The sequence below is a fragment of the Nuphar pumila genome, chromosome 14, assembly GCF_984573655.1.
Source record: "Nuphar pumila chromosome 14, dmNupPumi1.hap1.1, whole genome shotgun sequence".
In the NCBI taxonomy this organism is placed as follows: domain Eukaryota; kingdom Viridiplantae; phylum Streptophyta; class Magnoliopsida; order Nymphaeales; family Nymphaeaceae; genus Nuphar; species Nuphar pumila.
In genome coordinates, this window is record NC_143262.1 from 10,258,711 (window position 1) to 10,282,049 (window position 23,339).

The 23,339-nt window shown below is 35.9% G+C and overlaps 1 protein-coding gene across 4 annotated transcripts in view; it reads right to left on the reverse strand.

Annotated features, from left to right (window-relative positions):
- Positions 1-959: 959 nt before the first annotated feature.
- The window catches only part of LOC149816325 (LRR receptor kinase SERK2-like), a 55,850-nt gene continuing 33,470 nt past the window's right edge, over positions 960-23,339 (reverse strand). For 3 of the 4 annotated variants that reach the window (XM_089986607.1, XM_089986609.1, XM_089986610.1), the window contains exons 5-12: positions 15,818-15,961; positions 15,647-15,718; positions 15,419-15,484; positions 15,151-15,221; positions 14,870-15,013; positions 13,899-14,240; positions 2,486-2,880; positions 960-1,511 (exon numbers count right to left, since the gene is read on the reverse strand). In XM_089986607.1, the coding sequence (XP_089842733.1) occupies positions 1,197-1,511; positions 2,486-2,880; positions 13,899-14,240; positions 14,870-15,013; positions 15,151-15,221; positions 15,419-15,484; positions 15,647-15,718; positions 15,818-15,961 (1,549 nt within the window). In that variant the 3' untranslated portion in view covers positions 960-1,196. The remainder of the gene's footprint in view (positions 1,512-2,485; positions 2,881-13,898; positions 14,241-14,869; positions 15,014-15,150; positions 15,222-15,418; positions 15,485-15,646; positions 15,719-15,817; positions 15,962-23,339) is intronic. The other variant, XM_089986611.1, reaches the window with a different exon arrangement.

Sequence of the window (23,339 nt, forward strand, 5' to 3'; positions counted from 1 at the left end):
CCCATCGTATAACAAAATGAGCAAAACGTACTTTTTTTAATCAAAAATTAAAAATGATATTTTACCTGGATCTTAAGTCTCTACTTAACAGTTTTAGCTAAAAGTAGTGTTCTTTCAAACACATATATAGTACCCGTTTTTGGAATATCAGAACAAAAGGAGTCACTCTAAATGGAAATTTTCATAAAATCAACAATGGGGAGGAAAGTAAACGACATGATTTGTGATTGTTTGAGAAACCACCTAATCTGGTGGTACTGTTTATTTGTCTACCGTATTTGCTTTCTTGGAAAGCTGTTTCAGTAAAATTTCATTCTGAATCATGTAGTTTAGAAAGTTATCAAATTTGCTTTATTTTTGGAAGATAGTAAAATTTCATGGTTAATCATATAGTTTAAGAATTCTTTCAAAAAGAAAAGCATGTAGTTTAAGAAATTCTCAGATCTTCTAAGTTAGTTGCCGTCTGATTTGGGGCACCTAAGCTTCTTGCTTGGTTTGGACTTTGGACTCAGATCCATAACCACTATGGCCAAGCTGGCCCTTTCTCAAAGGTCAACTACGTCATAAAATATATAAGAGTGAGAGAGAAACTTAATTACCCTGTCTTTTGTCTAGTAAAAGGGTCCATATTGGCGAAAGAGACTTGAAAATAACAATAAACGTTCAAAATTCACGTAACAAACATGGAACAGGAACGTCCTAGTCTCAGAGTTTTAGGCCGTGATACGACAACCGGAAGTATGGCAGGCTGAGCCAACATGATCAGGTCTTGGTGCCGGGTGTGGTTTCTTTGGGTTGTGAATCTGGTCGAGCCCAACCCATTTTAGCTTTTCCACATGAAAATCAAAAGTTTTTGCCCGTTTTCAATGGATCCAGAACCACAGTTTCACACACACACGTGCACGCTTGTTCCAGATAATGACACCAAATGCAGAAAAAGAAACATTAGAAAGTCCACGTTCATGTAGAATATGAGCAGCTATGAATGGAAATCATGATGGAACTGTCAAGCCAGCCCACCTGATATATTGGTAAGAATACATAACATAGTACACTTACAGGAATGTACACAGCCGGGTAAGCTAAAAGACCCACGCACACACACACACACACACACACACAAATTTCTCTACAAATGTAAGACTTGAAATCAAAAATGAATTTGCTGACAAGCTATTAGCATTCAGTTCATCCGGTTACCTTCCACCAGACAATTCAATAGCATCCAGGTTATACACTGAATCTTCACCCCAGTCGAATCTTCTCTGTAATCGCTCGTACTCTTGCCGACGAGTATCTTCAACGTGCTGCAACTCCTCCCACCTTTCTGCCAAGCCTTCTCCTTCCAACATGCGAACCACTTCTGCCATCTTGGGACGGTCCTCCGGTGATGCTTGAGAACAAAGCAATGCAACCTGTATCATCATCTCCAATTCTTGGCCGTCATAGTTCTGCTTCAAATTCTGATCAACAATTGCATCCAATCTTTTCTCCCTTTCTAACTTCTTCACCTTTTCAAGCAGAATGTCCACCAATTAGTAATCTCAACCTTTACATACAAGCTCTTTCTTGCCCCCAAAAAACTAGAGTGCAGATCATGTAACTTGAAAAAGAAATATGCAATGAGTCCAAAAATATGCATTAGCCTCATAATTTCACGGTTCTGCAACAATCTCTCACTCAGACTGCCAAGCAAAATAACCGCACACCCATATTTTGAAAGTATACTCCAAACACTATTAGATGCTTTCAACTTAATTAATCCAAAGTAATAGCTACTAGCTGCAGCCAGAGCTATTCAGCGAACCACTGTACTGATTTTTTTTTTGCGGCAAAACTAGTGTCTGCACAGAATCAGAAAATCTGATTTCTAGATTTACTAAATTTAAATAGTTCTACACCTCCACATGATTAATTGACTTTATTTAGAGAAATGAATTCGTTAATGTCCTATAGATCAATTGTACAAATCTCTGCTTTTCTTTTCTTTTCTTTTCCTTGAAATATGAATTCGTTATTCCTCAAATTTGGTTTTCTCATCTTCTATTCTATGAATTCCCAAGTCACACCACTAGAAAAACTTATCACTGTAAATGCTTAAGCATCAGCTAAGATAAATAGAAAAGGTGAATGTTACCTCAATAAGAGATGGGTTACTTTTTTGGTTTTCCTGTAAGCTATCTAGAAAATCAAGCATAGATCTCAGTAAAGTCTCACCAAAGATAAATGATGGGTCTCAAATTGGTGGTCATTTGACCACCATGAAAGATTTTTTTGCAAATTATTTCAGATTTTGGTTGTGAACCATTCATACCATGAAGCTAAATAGTGTGACATGCTCAACATTTCAGATGACACTCAGAAAAGCAAACCAAGTACAAACACCACTAGGCGACAGACTCATTTAGGATACGCCTAGATGAATTACACGTGCAAACATGTGTGCCTATGCATGCATTGGAAGTTGACGATTCAAGGGACTTACATGATCGAGCAATAAGACATCATCTTCTTCTTCAAGGCGTGAAAAATCTATTGCACGTTGCCCTGTAACAAGTTCTAGTAGCATAATTCCATAACCAAAAACATCAGTTCTTTCAGATGATTTTCCAGTGGAGAGGTATTCAGGAGCTATGTGACCCATGGTCCCACGAACTTGAGTTGTCACATCAGTCTTTCTTACATCAACCAACTTTGCAAGGCCAAAGTCCCCAACAACAGCTTCAAAATCTTCATCCAGTAGCACATTAGCAGCTTTAACATCACGATGGATAATCTTAGGATTGCAGTGATCATGAAGATACTCCAGTCCACGAGCAGTACCTAAAGCAATTCTTTTTCGAGTTGGCCAGTCCAAAACCTTATCACCAGGCTTAACCTCTGCATTGGAATAAGCAATACACAAACCTCTTTAAAGAAGAAACATAGCAAGAACTTGAGATACTCTGCTTTCATAAATTCAGAAAGATACAAAACACATTGAACATGGCGTTATGGAGCTCAGTATGAATTCAATTTATGCCGACTCTCAACCAACTCATAAGTAATTTCAGCTAGTCCTCATATCAGTTACAGATTAAGTCCTTGTTGCTGAATGCTTCCAACATGTGATCATGTTGTAAACTCAGCATAGATTGTGTATGAAGGAGCTACTCTGCTTACATTTGTTAAAAATGTAAATATACATATATGTATTTATATGCATATATATATATATACATTTATTTATATATATGTGTGTAACTAAGATTAGTTTACTTTGTAACTAGGTTAGTTTACTTTATAAATTTTTATTCTTTTTGTTCAAACTGAACTAGTCAACTTTGTTGACTAGTCAAACTAGAGAGACGGGGCAATCCCAATGTCTCTTTGGAGACCCCTTTTGCTGTGTATAAATAAGGGTGAAACCCTCTCATAAACCAATCTTCTTGCATGGTTCTTTATCAATAAAATATTATTTTTTAAGTCTTGTGTTAGCCACCTTTGGTGGGTTCTGTGTGAGCCCATTTGTGGCTTTTGAGTGCTCATTTTGGTGTTTTGATGGAACTCTGTTGAGTGTCCACTTAAGGTGATTTGGTGAACATCCTTTGGAGGAACTCATTTCCTTACATGGTATCTAAGCTTTATGATCAAGCTGATTTTATTTTTGGTGCTTTCAGTGCATTGAGAAACATACTACTCAAAATTTGAAAGAGTTGAAGCCTCTTTTTGCAAATTTATAGGATTGGTGGTGCTCACTTTGTAGAGGAGTGTTCTTACTCGTTTATTGGTGGTACTCGCTTGGTGGTGGAGCGCTCGTGATCTTTTTGTTTTTCTTTTTTTTTCTTCTTTTTTCATTTTTTTCATCCTCTATCTTTTTTCTATTATCTTTAGCTCTTGTAGAAATGAACGATAATGAAAATGTCACCATAAAACTCATCAAGCTCGTTGACACAAATTATGTAACATGGGTTTCAATCATGAAGCACCTCATATGAGGAAAAGGGTTGTGGAGATTAGTAGATGGGTCCGATCCAGAAACCAAACTAATTCTTACTAAGATAGAAGGTGAAAAAAAAGTACTGCTTACGGAGGTTAAAAAGACCAATGATATGGTCACCTATGAGAAAAAATGGAGAATGGGGCATGCTAAGATTATGTTTTTGCTCATTAGTAGCGTTGATATCAAGAAGTGCTCTAGTCTTGCCAAATTTGAACATGCAAATAAGGTATGGGACTACCTTAATAGAATGTATTCTCTTAAAGATATTTCACATGCGTGTAATTTGCAAGACAAAATTTGCACTATGACTAGGGATGGCAGTGGACCGGGGGACAACGGGGCTCCGCCTCGCCCCGTTTGGACCGGGGATGAAGGGCATGAAACGGGGATGAAGGCGAGGATAAAGGTTAAAATCTATCCTTGTGCGGGGATGGACTTACGCTTTTCCCCGCCCCGCCCCATCCCCAATCCTTTAAGGGATGACTATAGACTAAGGGGAAACGGGGCCCCGCCTCGCCCCCGTTTGGACCGGGGATGGAGGACATGAAACGGGGATGGAGGGGGGGTGGAGGTTAAAATCCATCCTCGTGCAGGGATGGAGGCGGGGATGAAGGTTCGGATTTTGAAACGGGGCGGGGGTGGAGACCTTGTCCCCCGCCCTGCCCCGGTCCACTGCCATCCCTAACTATGACCCATGAAAAAAGAAGTATTATAGAATACTTTAGTGAGTTATCCGATCTTTTAAATGAGTTGGCTCTTCTTGAGCTTAGATGACATTGTCCCAAAGATATAGAACTGTGTCAAAAACAAATTGATGTGGAGCATTTCTATCAATTCATCAATGGCCTAAGATCGGAATTTGAGTCTACTAAATCGGCTCTTCTTCATAGAGGAAAAGTTTCCTCTATTGAAGATACAATTGAAGAGTTATGGAGGAAAATAGGCTTAAAAAGAAGACTTCTAAGAGTGATGATGACACGGTTTTATCTGTATCTAGACAGAGAAACTTTGTTTGTACCTACAAACCACCACATTATGGAAGGTCAAATGATGAACATTGTGAAAAACAAGGCAATGAGTATGAGAGGAAGAAAATCATTTGTTATTATTTTCGAGAACCGGGACACGTAAAAACTTATTGTCCTAAGTTAAAAAGACCTTATGAGAAGAAGATTGCTTCTATTGGTCCTCCATAAGAGTAAAGTGATGTAAAACAAGATTAATCCATTAGGAACGTGTCTTTAATACAACTAGTGGAGGTTTTTCAACCTCTACTCAAAGGATCCTCATCAACTAGAGTCGCGGTTTGTTCCTTCAAAATCTCTTATCCTGGTAAATCTCTTTGACTTCTTGACTCAGGTGCCTCTTTTCATATGACACCAGTTGGTGATGTGTTATCTGAATGTCATAACTCAAGTGGATCAAATGTATTCACTACCGATGGGCCATTTCTTGAGATAAAAGGAATAGAAAATTTTGAAAACATTTCTTACAACAACAACAACAACTACGCCTTCATCCCAAAACAATTGGGGTCAGCGATATGAACCAAAAAAGAAATTCATTTTGGGTCTTCCACATGAATCCTTTTCCTCCAATCATTTCTATCCAACGCCATATCCTCGGTGAGGTTCAAAGCATTCATATCCTTTCCTATCATCTCCATCCAAGTCTTCCTAGGCCTACCCCGACCTCTTTTAACTAATATATTTTCCCATTTCTCCAACCTTCTAACTGGAGCATCATTAGGCCTTCGCCGAATATGTCCAAACCATCGTAAACGATTCTCTCGCATCTTATTTTCAATGGGTGCAACACCTACCTTCTTACGTATCTCTTCGTTCCGAATCTTATCTTTTATTGTATTTCCACACATCCATCTAAGCATCCGCATCTCAGCTACACTCATTTTTTGAATATGATGTCTCTTGGCAGCCCAACATTCCGTACCATATAGTAAAGCGGGTCTAATAGTCGTCCTATAAAACTTTCCCTTCAACCGCAATGGCATTCTACGATCGCACAGCACTCCAGTAGCACTTTTCCATTTCATCCACCCAACCTTTATCCTATGATTTACATCTCCATCAATTTCTCCATACTTTTGAATGATGGATCCCAAATATTTGAAATAATCATTCACCGGTATATCTTGCTCACCAAGCTTCACTACACTCCCATCACTACTTCGTTGCTTACTAAACCGACATTCCATATATTCAGTCTTACTCTTACTCAACTTAAAACCTCTAGCTTCCAATGTCTGTCTCCATAATTCTAACTTAGCATTAACCCCAGCTCTAGACTCATCAATCAAAACAATATCATCAGCAAACAACATACACCACGGTACATTTTCTTGAATTGATCTCGTAAGCTCATCCATCACAATCGCAAATAGGAAAGGGCTTAAAGCAGATCCTTGATGTAACCCAACCGTTATCGGAAAATTGGTTGTCACCCCTCCACAAGTGCGGACATTGGTTACTACTCCTTCATACATATCTTTAATTATACTAATGTACTTGAGAGAAACACCTTTCTTCATCATTGTCCACCAGAGAATGTCCCTAGGTACTCTATCGTATGCCTTCTCTAAATCAATAAAAACCATATGCAAATCTTTGTTCCTCTCTCTATATCTTTCAATAAGTTGTCTAAGAAGATGTATAGCTTCCATAGTTGATCTTCCAGGCATAAAACCAAATCTTTGAAAACATTTCTTAAAATCCAAAAATTAGATATATTTCTAAATTAAATTTAAATATTTTATCTTTTTCTCAATTATTTTACCATGAGTGTAATGTTTCTTTCTCCTCTCTTGGTTGTCAAATGCAGGATCGTCAGTCAGGGAAGCTGATTGGGGAAGGCCACAGAGAAAGAGGCTTGTACTACATGAATTTTTTTAAAATACCCAAGAATACATTTTGTTGTAATATTCAGAAATTAGATTTGGATTTATGGCATAAAAGGCTTAGCCACCCTAATGTATCCAAGATTTAGTATTTTCCAAAGATGAAAAACTTTTGAAATTCTTAAAATTTCATATGTGAAAATTGTATTCCCGGCAAAATGAAGAGATTACCATTTCAAGGAAGAACCTTTGTTTCTTCTCGACTACTTGAGTTAATACATTCGGATGTTTGGGGTCCAACACCCATTATATCTAAGGAAAAAATCTTATCCTTACACTCCACAACAAAATGGTTTAGCTGAAAAAAAGCATAGGCATATTATAGAAACAACAAGAACTTTGCTTATTACAAACCAAGTACCTAAAGAATTTTGGGCTGAAATCACATTGACTGCAGTTTATCTCATTAATAGAATGCCATCATCTTCTTTAAAAAATGTGTCACCAATTGAAAAACTTTTTTAAACCAATCCCTAATTACTCTAGATTGAGAATTTTTTAGTGTAAATGTTTTGTTTTTACCGACAAAATGATAAACTTTCTCCTCATGTTATTCTGTGTATTTTTTAGGGTATGCAAATAATCAAAAAGGTTATAGATGTTTTGATTTTAGAAATAAAAAGTTATATGTTTTAAGGAATGTGTCTATTAGAAAGAGAAAGATTTTTTGAAATTGAAAAATCTAAGGAAATAACTGAGTATTCTTTCTTGTTGGATTTAAAACCAATCCCTGATTACTCTAGATTGAGAGTTTTTTTTGTGTAAATGTTTTGTTTTTACCGACAAAAATGATAAACTTTCTCCTCGTGATATTCCTTGTATTTTTTTGGGTATGCAAATAATTAAAAAGGTTATAGATGTTTTGATTTTAGAAATAAAAAGTTATATGTTTCAAGGAATGTGCCTTTATTAGAAAGAGAAAGTTTTTTTGAAATTAAAAAATCTAAGGAAATAGCTGAGTATTCTTTCTTATTGGATTTAATTTCAAAGTATGATGATTGTGATGTTGATCTGAATGAAGATCAAAAAATTAGAAATAATATAGTAAATGAAGAAGAATCTCTTGATAATGGGGTTAAAGAAGAAACTCATAAGGATCAAAGATGTATCCAATATTCTAGGTGCAGCAATTTCAAACATCCATGTGCTTTTGAAAAATATACTGATGATGAAAACAATATAGAAATACAACCTGGAAGGTCATCTAGAGTATCAAAACCTCCCAAAAAAATTGTATCTTATGATTCATTTTCACCCGAGTACCAAGTCTACATTGTATTGATACATTCCTATATAGAACCCTCAACCTATGCTCAAGCAAAGGAACATTCTGAATGGGTAGAAACCATGATGATAGAATTAGATGTCTTAGAAAAGACAAATACTTGGACTATTCAAAACCTTCCTCCAAGAAAGAAACCCCTAGATTGTCGATGGGTATATAAGGTAAAAACCAAGAGTGATGAAACCCTTTAAAGGTACAAAGCCAGACTAGTGGCCAAAGGATATTCTCAAGAGTATGGAATAGATTATGAAAAAACATTTGCCCCAATTGCTAGGATGACCACAGTTAGAACTTTAGTAGCCCTTGTCTCTATAAAAAGATGGTTAATATATCAGGTGGATGTAAAGAATGCATTTCTTAATGGGAATTTGGTTAAAAAAGTTTATATGGAAGCACTGTCTGATATAACTGTTCTTACAGGAAAGACTTTTCATTTAAATAAAGCCCTATATGGTCTTAAACAAGCACCAAAGGCTAGGTATGACCGGTTTAGTCAAATTAGCTTTGTGTTGGATTTCAATTTTGTCTAACTGATACAACTTTGTTTATTAAGATCTCTTATGTAGGTATTATAATTCTTCTCCTTTACGTGGACGACATGATCATCACCGGAGGGGCCAAACAGGAAGTTAAACACATTAAGAAACTTCTCACAACACATTTTAAAATGACTGATTTAGGTTTTTAAAAATATTTTCTTGGCATTGAAGTTACTTATTCTTTTAGAGGATATCTCTTGACTCAATCTAAATTGGTTCTAGATATTATTGCCAAGTCTGAAATTTCAGATGATAAGAAGGTTGACACTCCCGAAGATATAGAGCTCTCGCAAAAGCAACTTGATACAAAACATTTTTATCAATTTATAAATGGTTTGAGACCAGAGTTTGAAAGCACCAAATTCGTGCTTCTTCGTAGAGGGAAAGTTCCTTCTATAATTGACACTTAAAAGAATTTAGTATGGAAGAGAATAGACTATGAGGGCATCATTTAAAAAATGAAGATGACTCTATTTTAACCGTCTCTAGACCAGGAAACTACATGTGTCCTTACAAACCACCTCATTGAAAACAAGGAAATGAGGTTGACAACAAACCTTATTGGAAACAAGGCAATGAGTATGACAATAAAAAGATTATTTGTTATAATTGTCATGAGCCAAAATATACCAAACCTCAATGTCCTAGATTTAGAAAAAGAAAAGAAAAGAAGATGGCTTTAGTTGGTTCGTCTAAAGAACTGGGTGATTTAAACAAATCTCATGATGCACCCGTATCTATCTCACAACTTATGGAGATTCTTCAACTTCTTCTTAAAAAAGTATCTTCCTTAAATGGAGCATCAACTAGAACCGCAATTTCTTCATTCTCCGATCTCGGTAAAACTCCTTGGCTTCTTTACTCCGGTGCTTCGTTTCATATGACCCCCAATCAAAATATTTTATTTGAATGTCATACCAACTCAAGCGTATCAAATGTTTTCACAGCCGATGGTACATCTCTTGAAATAAAAGGAATTGAAATTTTTTAAAATACTTTATAAAATTCTAAAAGATTTATTATTCAAAAAGTAGGGCATATTACTAAATTAAATTTAAATCTCTTGTCAGTTTCTCAAATATCTGACCATGGATGTAATGTCTTCTTCTCTTCTAATGGTTGTTGGGTGCATGATCGCTAGTCAGAGAAGCTGAATGGAGAAGGCCATAGAGAAGGAGGCCTCTACTACATGGATTTTTTGAAAATGCTTAAGGATACCTTTTGTTGCAATGTTCATAAAATTGGTTTCGATTTATGGCATAAACAACTTGGTTATCCTAATGTATCCAAAATTCAATATTTTTCAAATCTGAATTTTTTTTTAACTCTGAAAATTTTAAATGTAAAGACTGTATCCTTAGTAAAATAAAGAGATTACAATTTTGTGAAAGAACATTTATTTTCTTTAGACCGCTTGAGTTAATACATTCAGATGTCTAGGGGGCAACACTAGTTATATCAAAGGGTGGATATGCATACTATGTGATTTTTGTTGATGATTTCACTAGGCATACTTGGATCTACTTCCTTAAGCATAAGTCTGAAGTCTTTTCTCATTTTCAAATATTTCACAACTTAGTCAAAAATAAGTTTAAAAATGACATTTTCATCTTTCACACTGATTCAAGGAGGGAATACTTATCAAAAGAATTTAAAGATTATTTAAATTTACATGGCATCACACATCAAAAGTCTTATCCTCGCACACCATAACAAAATGGTTTGGCTGAACGAAAACACAGACACATCATAGAAACAACTAGACTTTGTTGATAGCAAGTCAAGTACCAAAGGATTTTTGGGTTAAAGCAACTCTAACTGCCGCATATCTCATTAATAGAATGTTATCTTCTTCTCTGCAAAATATAACACCAGTTGAAAAACTTTTTAAATTAGCTCCTGATTACTCTAGATTGAGAGTTTTTTTATGCAAATGTTTTGTTTTCACTAATAAAAATGATAATCTCTCCCCTCGGGTTATTCCTTGTGCCTTTTTAGGTTATGCAGATAATAAAAAAGGCTATCGATGCTTTGATCCCAAAAATAAAAAACTATATGTTTCAAGAAATGTGTCCTTTTTAAAAAAGATTTTTTTTTAACTCTAAAAAGACTGAGGAAGTAGCTAACTACTCATTCTTATTTGATTTGATTTCAAGTTATGAAAAATGTGATTATGAATGTGACCTTGATAGTGGTCTTGATGAATGTGATCTTGATAATGGTCATGATGATATAATTACTGAAGAGCAAACCCATAGGAACAAAAACTATTTACAATATTCTAGCCGTAGGAACCTTAATCAACCATGTGCACTACAGAAATATGTTGAACAACCTAAAGTACAAAACAGAAGATCATCTAGGATTTCTAAACCACCTGGAAAATTTGTGTCGTATGACTCTTTTTCTCTAAAATACAAGACATTCATTGCATTAATTTATTCATATGTGGAACCATCAACCTATACTCAAGCTAAAGAACATTATGAATGGGTAGAAGACATAAGAATAGAGTTAGAAGCTTTGGAAAAGGCTAATACTTGGACCATTCAAGATATTCCACAAGGAAAGAAACCTATAAGTTGTAGGTGGGTATACAAGATTAAAACCAAGAGCGATGGAACTCTTAAAAGATATAAAGTCATATTAGTTGTCAAGGGATATTCTCAAGAATATGACATAGATTACGAGAAAACCTTTACTCGAGTCGCTAAAATGACCACTGCTAAAACTCTAGTAACCTTAGTATATGTTCAAAAATGTCTTATATTTCAAATGGATATCAAAAATGTTTTTCTTAATGAAAACCTAGTTGAAGAAGTGTATATCCACCTACAACCTATAAGTTGTAGGTGGGTATACAAGATTAAAACCAAGAGCGATGGAACTCTTAAAAGATATAAAGCCATATTAGTTGTCAAGGGATATTCTCAAGAATATGACATAGATTACGAGAAAACCTTTACTCAAGTCGCTAAAATGACCACTGATAAAACTCTAGTAGCCTTAGTATATGTTCAAAAATGTCTTATATTTCAAATGGATATCAAAAATGTTTTTCTTAATGAAAACCTAGTTAAAGAAGTTTATATGGAAGCACCACCTGGTATAAATATTTATAAGGGTAAAGCTCTTCGTCTAGAAAAAGGCTCTTTATGCTATTAAACAAGCACCAAAGGCTTGGTATGACCGGTTTAGTCGAGTTACGCTTGATATTGGATTTAGAACTTGTTTGACTGATACTGCATTGTTTATTAAGATTTTTTATGCAGCTATTCTTCTTCTTCTTCTCTATGTGGACGACATGATCATCACTGAAGGAGACAAACAGGGAGTTAAAAATATTAAAAACTACTCAAAAACATTTTGAAATGATTGATTTAGGCTTCTTGAAATACTTCTTAGGAATCGAAGTTGCTTACTCTCTTAGAGGATATTTATTATCTGAGTCTAAATTTGTATTTGACAATGTCTCTAGGTTTGGAATCACATATGATAAGAGAATTGATACCCCTGAGACTGCTAACACCAAGACGTGAATTGATGATGGAGAACTTTTTGAAGATCCTACTCCCTGAAGACAGCTTATTGGAGTATTCTCTTATCTTTCAATTACTAGACCTGATATAACACACGTTGTACACACAGCTAGTCAATTTCAGCACGCTCTCACTTCTATTCACATGGGAGCAGTTTTATATATTATTAGATATATTAAGACCTCGCTTTCTTGAGGCCTTTTTTTGTTTGCTTCATCTTCTTTAGATTTAATTGTTTATACCAAAGTTGATTGGGGAGGGGATCCCAATAACAGGCACTTAACCACTGGTTTTTGTGTTTTTTTAGGTAAATCTTTGATTTTGTAACGATGCAATAAGCAGCAGAAGGTTTCGCTTTCATCAACTGAGGCTGAATATCATGCCATGGCAACCACAAAGATGGAGGTAGTCTGACTCAGAAGGTTGTTGGCTGATATGGGAGTTCAAGTGACAGGAGTCTTCCGCATGTGTTGTGACAACAAGAGTGTGATCTACATTGTCAACAATCGTACTTTTCATGAACGTACTAAGCATATCGAAATGGACTATCACTAAGTTCAAGAGAAGTATCTACATGAGACCATAGATCTACCCTAATGTTATATCATTCTTCACCAAATTTCTATTTGCCCACCGATTCCACTTTTTTTTAGACAAACTTTCGGTTATCGTACCGTAAGTTTGAGGGAGAGTGTTAAATTGTATATATATACATTTATATATATATGTATATATTATATATATTTTTTTATTTTATCTAGTTCATTTAAAACTAGATCTAGTTCTTTTAGAACTAGAGTTGGACTAGTCAACACCAGAGTTACCGAAAGCTTCTTAGCTGGGTGGGAAGCGTGCTTCCCGAAAACTCGCTTCGGAAGCGCGATACTCCTCACTTCTTAAACTTCATGGGAATCTCGATTCCCCCATGCTTCTTCTATGCTTCCCACACGCATGGTATATGCTTCCTATATGCTTTTTTCACATTTCTTTTCGAGTTTTTCATGTATTTTCTCTCATGCTTCCTCTCACTTTCCATGTACTTTCTAGAATCGATAACCATCATTGTTAGATTTTAACAAAAATTTAACTCTTACTAAAAAATCTTGAATTATAAGAATGATCAATTTTATTTTAGTTTTTATTTGTTTGTTGTTCGATTCCTATTCAGTTACCATATTGCTTCATTTTTTATTCATATTTCGCTTTAAAATTAATACTTCACTTCTCATATCCTATAAATTTTAAAATGCCTCGCTTCCGCTTTCCGTATCGTTTCCCGCTTCCGCTTCCTAGTTTGGCAACCTTGGTCAACACTTTGTTGACTAGTCAAAGGAGTCGTTAGACTAACTTCAATGACTCTATTTCCAGCCGTTGGAGCTAATCCAATGACTCTTTTGAGTCCCTCTCCTTCTTGCCTCTTGCTTGTATATTAATAGGGGTGTTTTCTCTCACTTGTGATACAATGATTCTTGCATGGTGATGAATAAAATAATATTTATTTTTACCCTCTTATGAAATACGCCTTGTGTGGGTTTGGTATTGAGTGTACCCTTTTGTGGACACTTGTTGTGTGTGTTCTTTTGAATCTTTGGTGACCATATTAAGTGTGACTGAAATATTATTGTTTCTTTACAAATACCTCGTAAGCGATATGCTACACTAAGGTTTGCCATGAAAGGATAGACTAGAAGTCGCTCTGATGGTGTTGTACAGAATCCAATTAACCTCAAAAGGTGACGGTGGACTGCTACACTGATCAATTCAACTTCTCGCAAGAATGCAGCCTCTCCACCAGGACTTTGATGATCTGTCAGGCGCTTCACAGCTATCTTTGTACCATCACCAAGTACACCTTTATAAACCTTCCCGAACCCTCCCTGCCCAAGTACATTCTTCTCACTGAAGTTATCTGTAGCCAGTTGCAGTTCACGCCAAGAAAACCTCTTCAGCTGCCCCAATGCAATCCTACGATCATCTTCACCTGAGAATTGCAAACAGTGAAATGGAAAACACACACACATCCATGTGAAAAAAGCAAATACAAGAACAAAATCTGAATTCAAACAAGAGATAGCAGCATACGGCTGGTAGATATTGAATAATCACAGTTTTGTATCATCCTTCCCTAGAAATACGAGAAACTCCTTTACCAACAACTCAAAGAAGGAAATCCAATGGATCCACTATACGTCTTCTGCAAACAAGACAGAGATTGTGAGCAATACACTCACAACATGCCGATGTGCTGCATGCCACAATCTTCAACTCCTTTACCATAAAATGTGCTCCAAATGGGATTTCCCAGATTCTCGATAAGGTTAAAGTTAAACTTCATGTTTCTTACAACTTTTTATCATCAACAGCAGAAGTGCATACACAAATCTTGCTATCAATAAAATATCCACACAGTGAAATCATGCCAAGAATTCAATGAACTTTTTTGGAGGAATTCATTGAACATATTAAGTGAACTGCTTGAAGAAATCTTGAAAAAAAAAAAAGTGAAGCAGATTCCAAGAAATCAAATATTGTGAGAAAAGTTTATCAGAGTAAAACTTTAGCATCCATGGATAAGGTTGCATATGAAGAAATGAGATATAATATGCAAACCTGACACATCAATGAAAACTTCGCGTTTATAGACGTTATGGCGACCTTTCCACCAAAGGAAAAACACACCTCCGCATGAAGCAATGGCCAAAACACTTGCAATACTGCCAATTTCAATTCCAGCTTTCGATTTCTTTGAGTTTCCTATCAAGGAAAAAAGAATATGTTTCCTTATTTTCAAGAAAAGGAAATGATTTTAATAATTTAAGAGATATTAGAAATTTGTGTGTGTGAAGTAACAGCCTCTTGAAATCTACCAGTGGACAAGTGCTTCTAGTTACCAGAATCAGGAGTAGAGGATGCACAAAGGTTTGGATAACCAGAACCACAATTTAACCTGTTTCCAGTAAAACTGAAACAAGGAACACAAACTAGGATGTTAGGATGTCAGGCAAGTTTAAGGTTTCATGTATCCATAACAACCAAAACGATTTATAACAGATTGTAACAAGTGCCCATTGAAGGATTCCTAGGCAATCATGCAAGTCAGGCCCCCATGTGTCACACAGCAGAATTAAAATGATGAGAAGCAGAATAAGTGGGATGTACTTGTATGTGGAAACTCGAAATAATCCATCAGGTATGTGACCACTGAGGTTATTGAAAGCAAGCTGACTGCAAAGATAATTAAATTGTATGCTGTCAAATACTTCCTGAGGAAGCCCATCACTAAAAGATTGCTTTCTCAGATACTATATTTATCAAAAAATCAGCAGCATATAGCTTTCTAAATTTAAGCACCAGCCGTTCTTTATTTCTAACAAGAGAACTACTTACATCTCTACCAGATTTGGAATATATGAAAGAGACTCAGGAATGCTTCCTACAATGTTGTTTCCACTCAAAATCCTGCCCATGATGATCATAAAATAATATCACAGATCATTCAGACTCATTCAACATCGGACATCCAAAATGTCAGAAGCGGGAAGAAATACAGTAACATACAAATATTGAAGCTTTGTAAGGTTCCCAAGTGATTTTGGTATTTGGCCGGACAACTGGTTATTTGACAAATCTAAACGTGTCAAATTCAATAATTTCCCAAACTCATTTGGTATCTCACCCGTAATGTTGTTACCTTGTACTGAACTGCATGATAAAACCAGAACAAAACTATCAATGTTTCCTGAAGGCATAATCATGCAGTGAACTGCATACATATGAAAGTGAAAAAATGAATGCAGATAAAGCAGAAGACAATTACCCGTGTTAGTTCATTAAATGGATTCAGCAATGGAAAAAAATTATTGCAAGAGAAGTAGCTATGTAATGTTATGCTACATATCATTTTTGTGAATTATAGAGGAAAACAAAATGCAAAGAACATAATGTTTCCTACTCATTCCTGATCATTCAACCATGTAAGCAACTAATAACATGCACCAAATTTGACTTATATCTGCAAAATATTGAGAAGTGTAATATGTTGATGTTGTTAAAATGTAAAACTGTACATATATGTATATATAATAATATTATATTATTATATATATATATATAAATACATTTTTCATTTCTTTCATTTCTGTAATTTTTTTCCTTTATTTTTATTTTTTGTCTTTATGTCATCTAGTTCAGTTTGAACTAGAATGACTGTTGCTAGTCAAGTCCTGTCCAGACTTGACTAGCAATAGAGTTGTTGGACTGACACATTCCAACAGCTCTATTGAGTCCTCTTTCAGCTGTGTATATAAAGGGGTGCAGCCCCTCTTGTATTTTACTCCAATGCTTCTTAAGCAATTGGTTTTTCATATCAATAAAGAATACTTTTTTATTTTTATTTTGTTTCCAGTTATACCCTTTTTAAGGGTTATGCTTTAGTGTCATTCTTGACACTTGCTCTTGTTAATCTAAGCTCGTGTTTCGAAGATCCTCATTTCATTTCATGGTATCAGAGCTGCAGAAGTACTAAATCTTGAGGAAAAGCTGCCTCGGTTTCCGTGCCCGTTTGCAAAAGTGTTCGCCACTTGAAGAGAAGTGTTTTATCACTTCATTGGAGAGGATTTCACATCTTGTTGTATTGTTTTTTTTTTCTTTCTTTTTCATTTTCCTTCTTGTTTCTCTTCTATCCTTATTCTTTCTCTCCTTGTAATCGATGGATGACAATGATAAAGTCACCATCATGCCTATGAAACTAAGTGATACGAACTATGTAACATGGGCTTCAATCATGAAGCACCATATATGGGGAAAAGGCTTATGGGGGATTGTGGATGGTTCCGATTCGGAACCTAAGCTATCTCTTACTAAAAAGGAGGGAGATAAAGAGGTCCCTCTATCGGAAGAAGAGAAAATCAAGGCTATTGCCTCATACGAGAAGAAATGGAAAGAATGGAGAATATCTCATGCGAAGATAATGTCATGGCTTATCAATAGCGTTGACATTAAAAAATGCTCAAGTCTTGCCAAATTTGATCATGCTGATAAGGCATGGGAATACCTTAAGAATATGTATTCCCTTAAAGATATTGCACACGTGTGCAACCTCCAAGAAAAAGTTCGAATGATGACACAAGGAGACAAAACTATTCGTGAATATTACAATGGGTTGTCCGAACTTTGGGAAGAACTTTCCCTTTTAGAACCAAAGTGGCATTGTGCCGAAGACATCGAGCTTCGTCAGAAACAACTCGATGCTGAACATTTTTACCAGTTTATCATTGGATTAAGACCGGAATTTGAAACCACTAAATCGCCCCTACTTCACCGGGGAAAAATTCCTTCTATTGTTGAAACTATTGAAGAGTTAACAATGGAAGAAAATCGTCTCCGGAAAGGTTCTTTAAAAATTGAAGATGATTCCGTTTTAGCCGTGTCTAGACCAGGGAATCATGTTCGATCATATAGGCCTCCTCACTTTAACCGACAAAATGGTGACTATGATAAGAAGAAAGTTATTTGTCATCACTGTCATGAACCGGGATACTTCAGGCCACAATGTCCCAAACTTAAGGAGCTGAGAGAAAAAAGAGCTGCAATTGCTGGATCGGAGCCTAAAGATCAGGATGCACCAGTTTCCCTGACCCAACTAATGGAGATTCTTCAGCCTCTCATCAAAGGTGCCTCTTCCTCATCTGAAGCTTCAACCGGCGCAGCAGCCTCATCTTTTTCTGATCTAGGTAAAATTTCTTGGCTTCTTGACTCTGGTGCATCTTTTCATATGACCCCAAATAATCAAAGTCTATCCAAATGTGTTAAAAATAAAACAAGTGTGTCAAAGGTATTTACTGCTGATGGGACTTCTCTTGAAATAGAAGGAATAGGAAATTTTGAAAAAATTTATAAAACAAAAAATTTTTTTATTCCAGAAATTAGACATGTTCCCAAATTAAATTTAAATCTTTTATCTGTATCTCAAATTTCTGATTATGGGTGTAATATTTCTTTTTCTTCTCATGGTTGTTGGGTACAGGATCGCCAGTCAGGCAAGCTGATTGGGGAAGGCCATAGAGAAGGAGGACTCTATTACATGGATTTTTTGGAAATGCCGAAGAAAGCTTTTTGTTATAATATTCAAAAAATAGAGTTGGAACTGTGGCATAAGAGACTTGGTCACCCACATATAGCCAAAATCCAACATTTTTCAAATCTAGGGAAATTTCGTAACTCTGAATCATTTGATTGTAAAGATTGTATTCTCGGCAAAATGAAAAGATTACCATTTCAGAACAGAACCTTTTTCTCTTCAAGACCACTTGAATTAATACACTCGGATGTTTGGGGTCCTGCACCAGTAATTTCTAAAGGAGGATTTGTTTACTATGTTATTTTTGTCGATGATTTCTCCCGACATACGTGGATGTACTTTCTCAAACATAAGTCTGAAGTATTTTCATACTTTCAAACTTTTCATAATATGGTTAAAAACAAGTTTCAAAATGATATTACTATTTTTCGCACAGATTCAGGGGGAGAGTTTTTATCCACAGATTTTCAAAATTATCTTAAATTGCATGGCATCACACATCAAAGATCTTGTCCTTATACACCTCAACAAAATGGACTGGCAGAATGAAAACATCGCCATATTATAGAAACCACTAGGACTTTATTAATAGCAAATCAAGTCCCGAAAGACTTTTGGGCAGAAGCTGCCTTAACTGCCACCTATCTCATTAATAGGATGCCATCTTCTTCGTTACAAAATATCACTCCCATTGAAAAACTTATGAACATTTCTCCAGACTACTCTAGACTAAGAATATTTGGGTGCAAATGTTTCATATTTACTGACAAAAATGATAAACTTTCCCCTCGTGCGATTCCCTGTGCCTTTTTAGGATATGCTGAAAACCAGAAAGGTTATAGATGTTTTGACTTCAAAAATAATAAACTATATGTGTCTAGAAATGTTTCCTTTCTTGAAAAGGAGAGCTTCTTTGATTTTAGAAAATTAAAAGACGTCACTGAGTACTCCTTTTTGCTAGATCTAACATCAACATCTGATGAATATGACCTTGACCGTAACTTTGATGATGATCAAAGAATTATTGATCTTAATGTTGAAAATGAAGAAGTTCATAGAGATACTAGTATTCAATATTCCAGGCGACAAGAGTCTAATCCTCCATGTGCACTTGAGAAATATTCTAACATTCCAACTAGACAATCAACCCGAATCTCGAGGCCTCCAGGAAAGTTTGTATCATACGAGTCTTTCTCACCCACATATAGGGCAGTTATTGCATTAATTCACTCATATGAATAACCATCCACATATTTTCAAGCAAAAAATGATATCAAATGGATAGAAGCCATGAAAGCTGAATTAGATGCACTTGAAAACGCTTCTACATGGAATATTCAAGATCTTCCTCCAAGGAAGAAAACTATAGGATGTCGATGGGTTTATAAAATTAAATTCAAGAGTGATGGTACTCTTGAAAGATATAAAGCCCGTTTAGTAGCCAAAGGTTATGCCCAAGAATATGGGATTGATTATGAAGAAACCTTTGCTCCGGTGGCTCGTATGACTACTGTCCGAACCTTAATTGCCTTAGCTTCTATCAAAAAATGGTCTATTTTTCAAATGGATGTCAAAAATGCTTTTTTAAATGGAAAGCTAGTTGAAGAAGTATATATGGAACCCCCTCCTGGTCTAAGTATTCCTAAGGGTAAAGTCCTTCGCTTAGAAAAAGCTCTTTATGGACTTAAACAAGCACCAAAAGCTTGGTATGATAGGTTTAGTCGTGTTATGATTGATATTGGTTTTCAATTCTGTTTAACTGACACTGCTTTGTTTATTAAGAATTCTGATGCAGGGATCATTGTGCTTCTTCTCTATGTGGATGATATGATCATCACCGGAAGCGATAAACAGGGAGTTGAAACAATCAAAACACTTCTTAAATCTCATTTTGAAATGACTGATTTGGGTTTTTTTGAGATATTTTTTAGGCATTGAAGTTGCTTATTCTCCTAGAGGATATTTATTATCTCAGACTAAATTTGCTTTTGATATTGTTTTCAGGTCTGGTATTACTGATGATAAGAAAGTCGACACTCCAGAAGTTGTTAATGTTAAAATGAAGATTGATGATGGAGAACTTCTTGCAGACCCTACTCCTTACAGACAGCTTGTCGGGGCACTTTTCTATCTATCCATTACCAGACCAGATATAGCACATGCTGTTCATACAGCAAGTCAATTTCAACATGCTCCTACTTCTGTTCATATGGGAGCAGTCATGCGTATTATCAAATACATCAAGTCCTCTCTTTCACGAGGACTTTTCTTATCTTCCTCCTCTTCTCTTGATTTAATTGCATATACTGATGCTGATTGGGGAGGTGATCCCAATAACAGACACTCAACCACTGGCTTTTGTGTCTTTTTAGGGGAATCATTAATCTCGTGGAGGTGTAAAAAGCAGCAGAAGGTATCTCTCTCATCCACCGAAGCTGAATACAGAGCCATGGCAACCACGACCATGGAAGTAGTTTGGCTCCGACGACTGCTTGCTGACATGGGAGTTGAAGCAACAAAGGCTTCACAAATGTGTTGTGACAACAAAAGTGCGATCTATATTGCCAGTAACAGAACATTCCACGAACGCACCAAACACATCGAAATGGATTGTCACTACGTCAGAGAGGAATATCTACACGGGATAATTGATCTGCCATATGTCACTTCAGAATATCAGTTAGCAGACTTCTTTACAAAGCCACTTGCTGCTCCCCGATTTCACTTTCTCTTAGACAAACTTTCGCTCATTGTACCGTAAGTTTGAGGGGGAGTGTTAAAATGTAAAACTGTACATATATGTATATATAATAATATTATATTATTATATATATAAATACATTTTTCATTTCTTTCATTTCTGTAATTTTTTTTCTTTATTTTTATTTTTTGTCTTTAGATAATGAGAATTTGGAGAAGTATATGATAGCAAAGAAGGAAGCTAAAAAAGTTGTTCGAAACGCGAGGGCTAAGGTATATAAGGAGGTTTATGACAAGTTGGATACCAAAGAAGGCGAGAAGGATATTTATAGGCTTGCAAAGATGAGAGATAGGAAATCGAAGGATTTGGGTATGGTTAGATGTATCAAAGATGAAACGCAAAGGGTTTTAGTCAAAGATGAGGAGATTAAGGAGAGATGGAAAGATTATTTTGATAAGCTATTTAATGATAGTCATGCTCAAGATCTTGGAGACTTCTCCATTCCTTTTCATGAGATAAATCGTGACTTCATGCGCAAGATTCAAAAGAAAGAAATTGCAGAGGCTTTGAAGAAAATGAAATCAAGAAGGGCAGTTGGCCCAGATGGTATACCTATCGAGGCTTGAAAATGCTTGGGAGAGAAAGGTTTAGAATGGTTGACAAATCTTTTTAACTTGATTTGGCGAACAAATAAGATGCCTAATGAGTGGAGGAAGAGTACTTTGGTGCCTTTATATAAGAATAAGGGTGATATACAAGATTGCACAAACTATCGTGGTATAAAACTCATGAGTCATACTATGAAACTTTGGGAGAGGGTGATTGAGTCTAGGTTGAGGAAGGTTGTCATGATATCGGAGAATCAATTTGGTTTTATGCCTGGAAGATCAACTATGGAAGCTATACATCTTCTTAGACAACTTATTGAAAGATATAGAGAGAGGAACAAAGATTTGCATATGGTTTTTATTGATTTAGAGAAGGCATACGATAGAGTACCTAGGGACGTTCTCTGGTGGACAATGATGAAGAAAGGTGTTTCTCTCAAGTACATTAGTATAATTAAAGATATGTATGAAGGAGTAGTAACCAATGTCCGCACTTGTGGAGGGGTGACAACCAATTTTCCGATAACGGTTGGGTTACATCAAGGATCTGCTTTAAGCCCTTTCCTATTTGCGATAGTGATGGATGAGCTTACGACATCAATTCAAGAAAATGTACCGTGGTGTATGTTGTTTGCTGATGATATTGTTTTGATTGATGAGTCTAGAGCTGGGGTTAATGCTAAGTTAGAATTATGGAGACAGACATTGGAAGCTAGAGGTTTTAAGTTGAGTAAGAGTAAGACTGAATATATGGAATGTCGGTTTAGTAAGCAACGAAGTAGTGATGGGAGTGTAGTGAAGCTTGGTGAGCAAGATATACCGGTGAATGATTATTTCAAATATTTGGGATCCATCATTCAAAAGTATGGAGAAATTGATGGAGATGTAAATCATAGGATAAAGGTTGGGTGGATGAAATGGAAAAGTGCTACTGGAGTGCTGTGCGATCGTAGAATGCCATTGCGATTGAAGGGAAAGTTTTATAGGACGACTATTAGACCCGCTTTACTATATGGTACGGAATGTTGGGCTGCCAAGAGACATCATATTCAAAAAATGAGTGTAGCTGAGATGCGGATGCTTAGATGGATGTGTGGAAATACAATAAAAGATAAGATTCGGAACGAAGAGATACGTAAGAAGGTAGGTGTTGCACCCATTGAGAATAAGATGCGAGAGAATCGTTTACGGTGGTTTGGACATATTCGGCGAAGGCCTAATGATGCTCCAGTTAGAAGGTTGGAGAAATGGGAAAATATATTAGTTAAAAGAGGTAGGGGTAGGCCTAGGAAGACTTGGATGGAGATGATAGGAAAGGATATGAATGCTTTGAACCTCACCGAGGACATGGCGTTGGATAGAAATGATTGGAGGAAAAGGATTCATGTGGAAGACCCAAAATGAATTTCTTTTTTGGTTCATATCGCTGACCCCAATTGTTTTGGGATGAAGGCGTAGTTGTTGTTGTTGTATGTCATCTAGTTCAGTTTGAACTAGAATGACTGTTGCTAGTCAAGTCCTGTCCAGACTTGACTAGCAATAGAGCTGTTGGACTGACACATTCCAACAGCTCTATTGAGTCCTCTTTCAGTTGTGTATATAAAGGGGTGCAGCCCCTCTTGTATTTTACTCCAATGCTTCTTAAGCAATTGGTTTTTCATATCAATAAAGAATACTTTTTTATTTTTATTT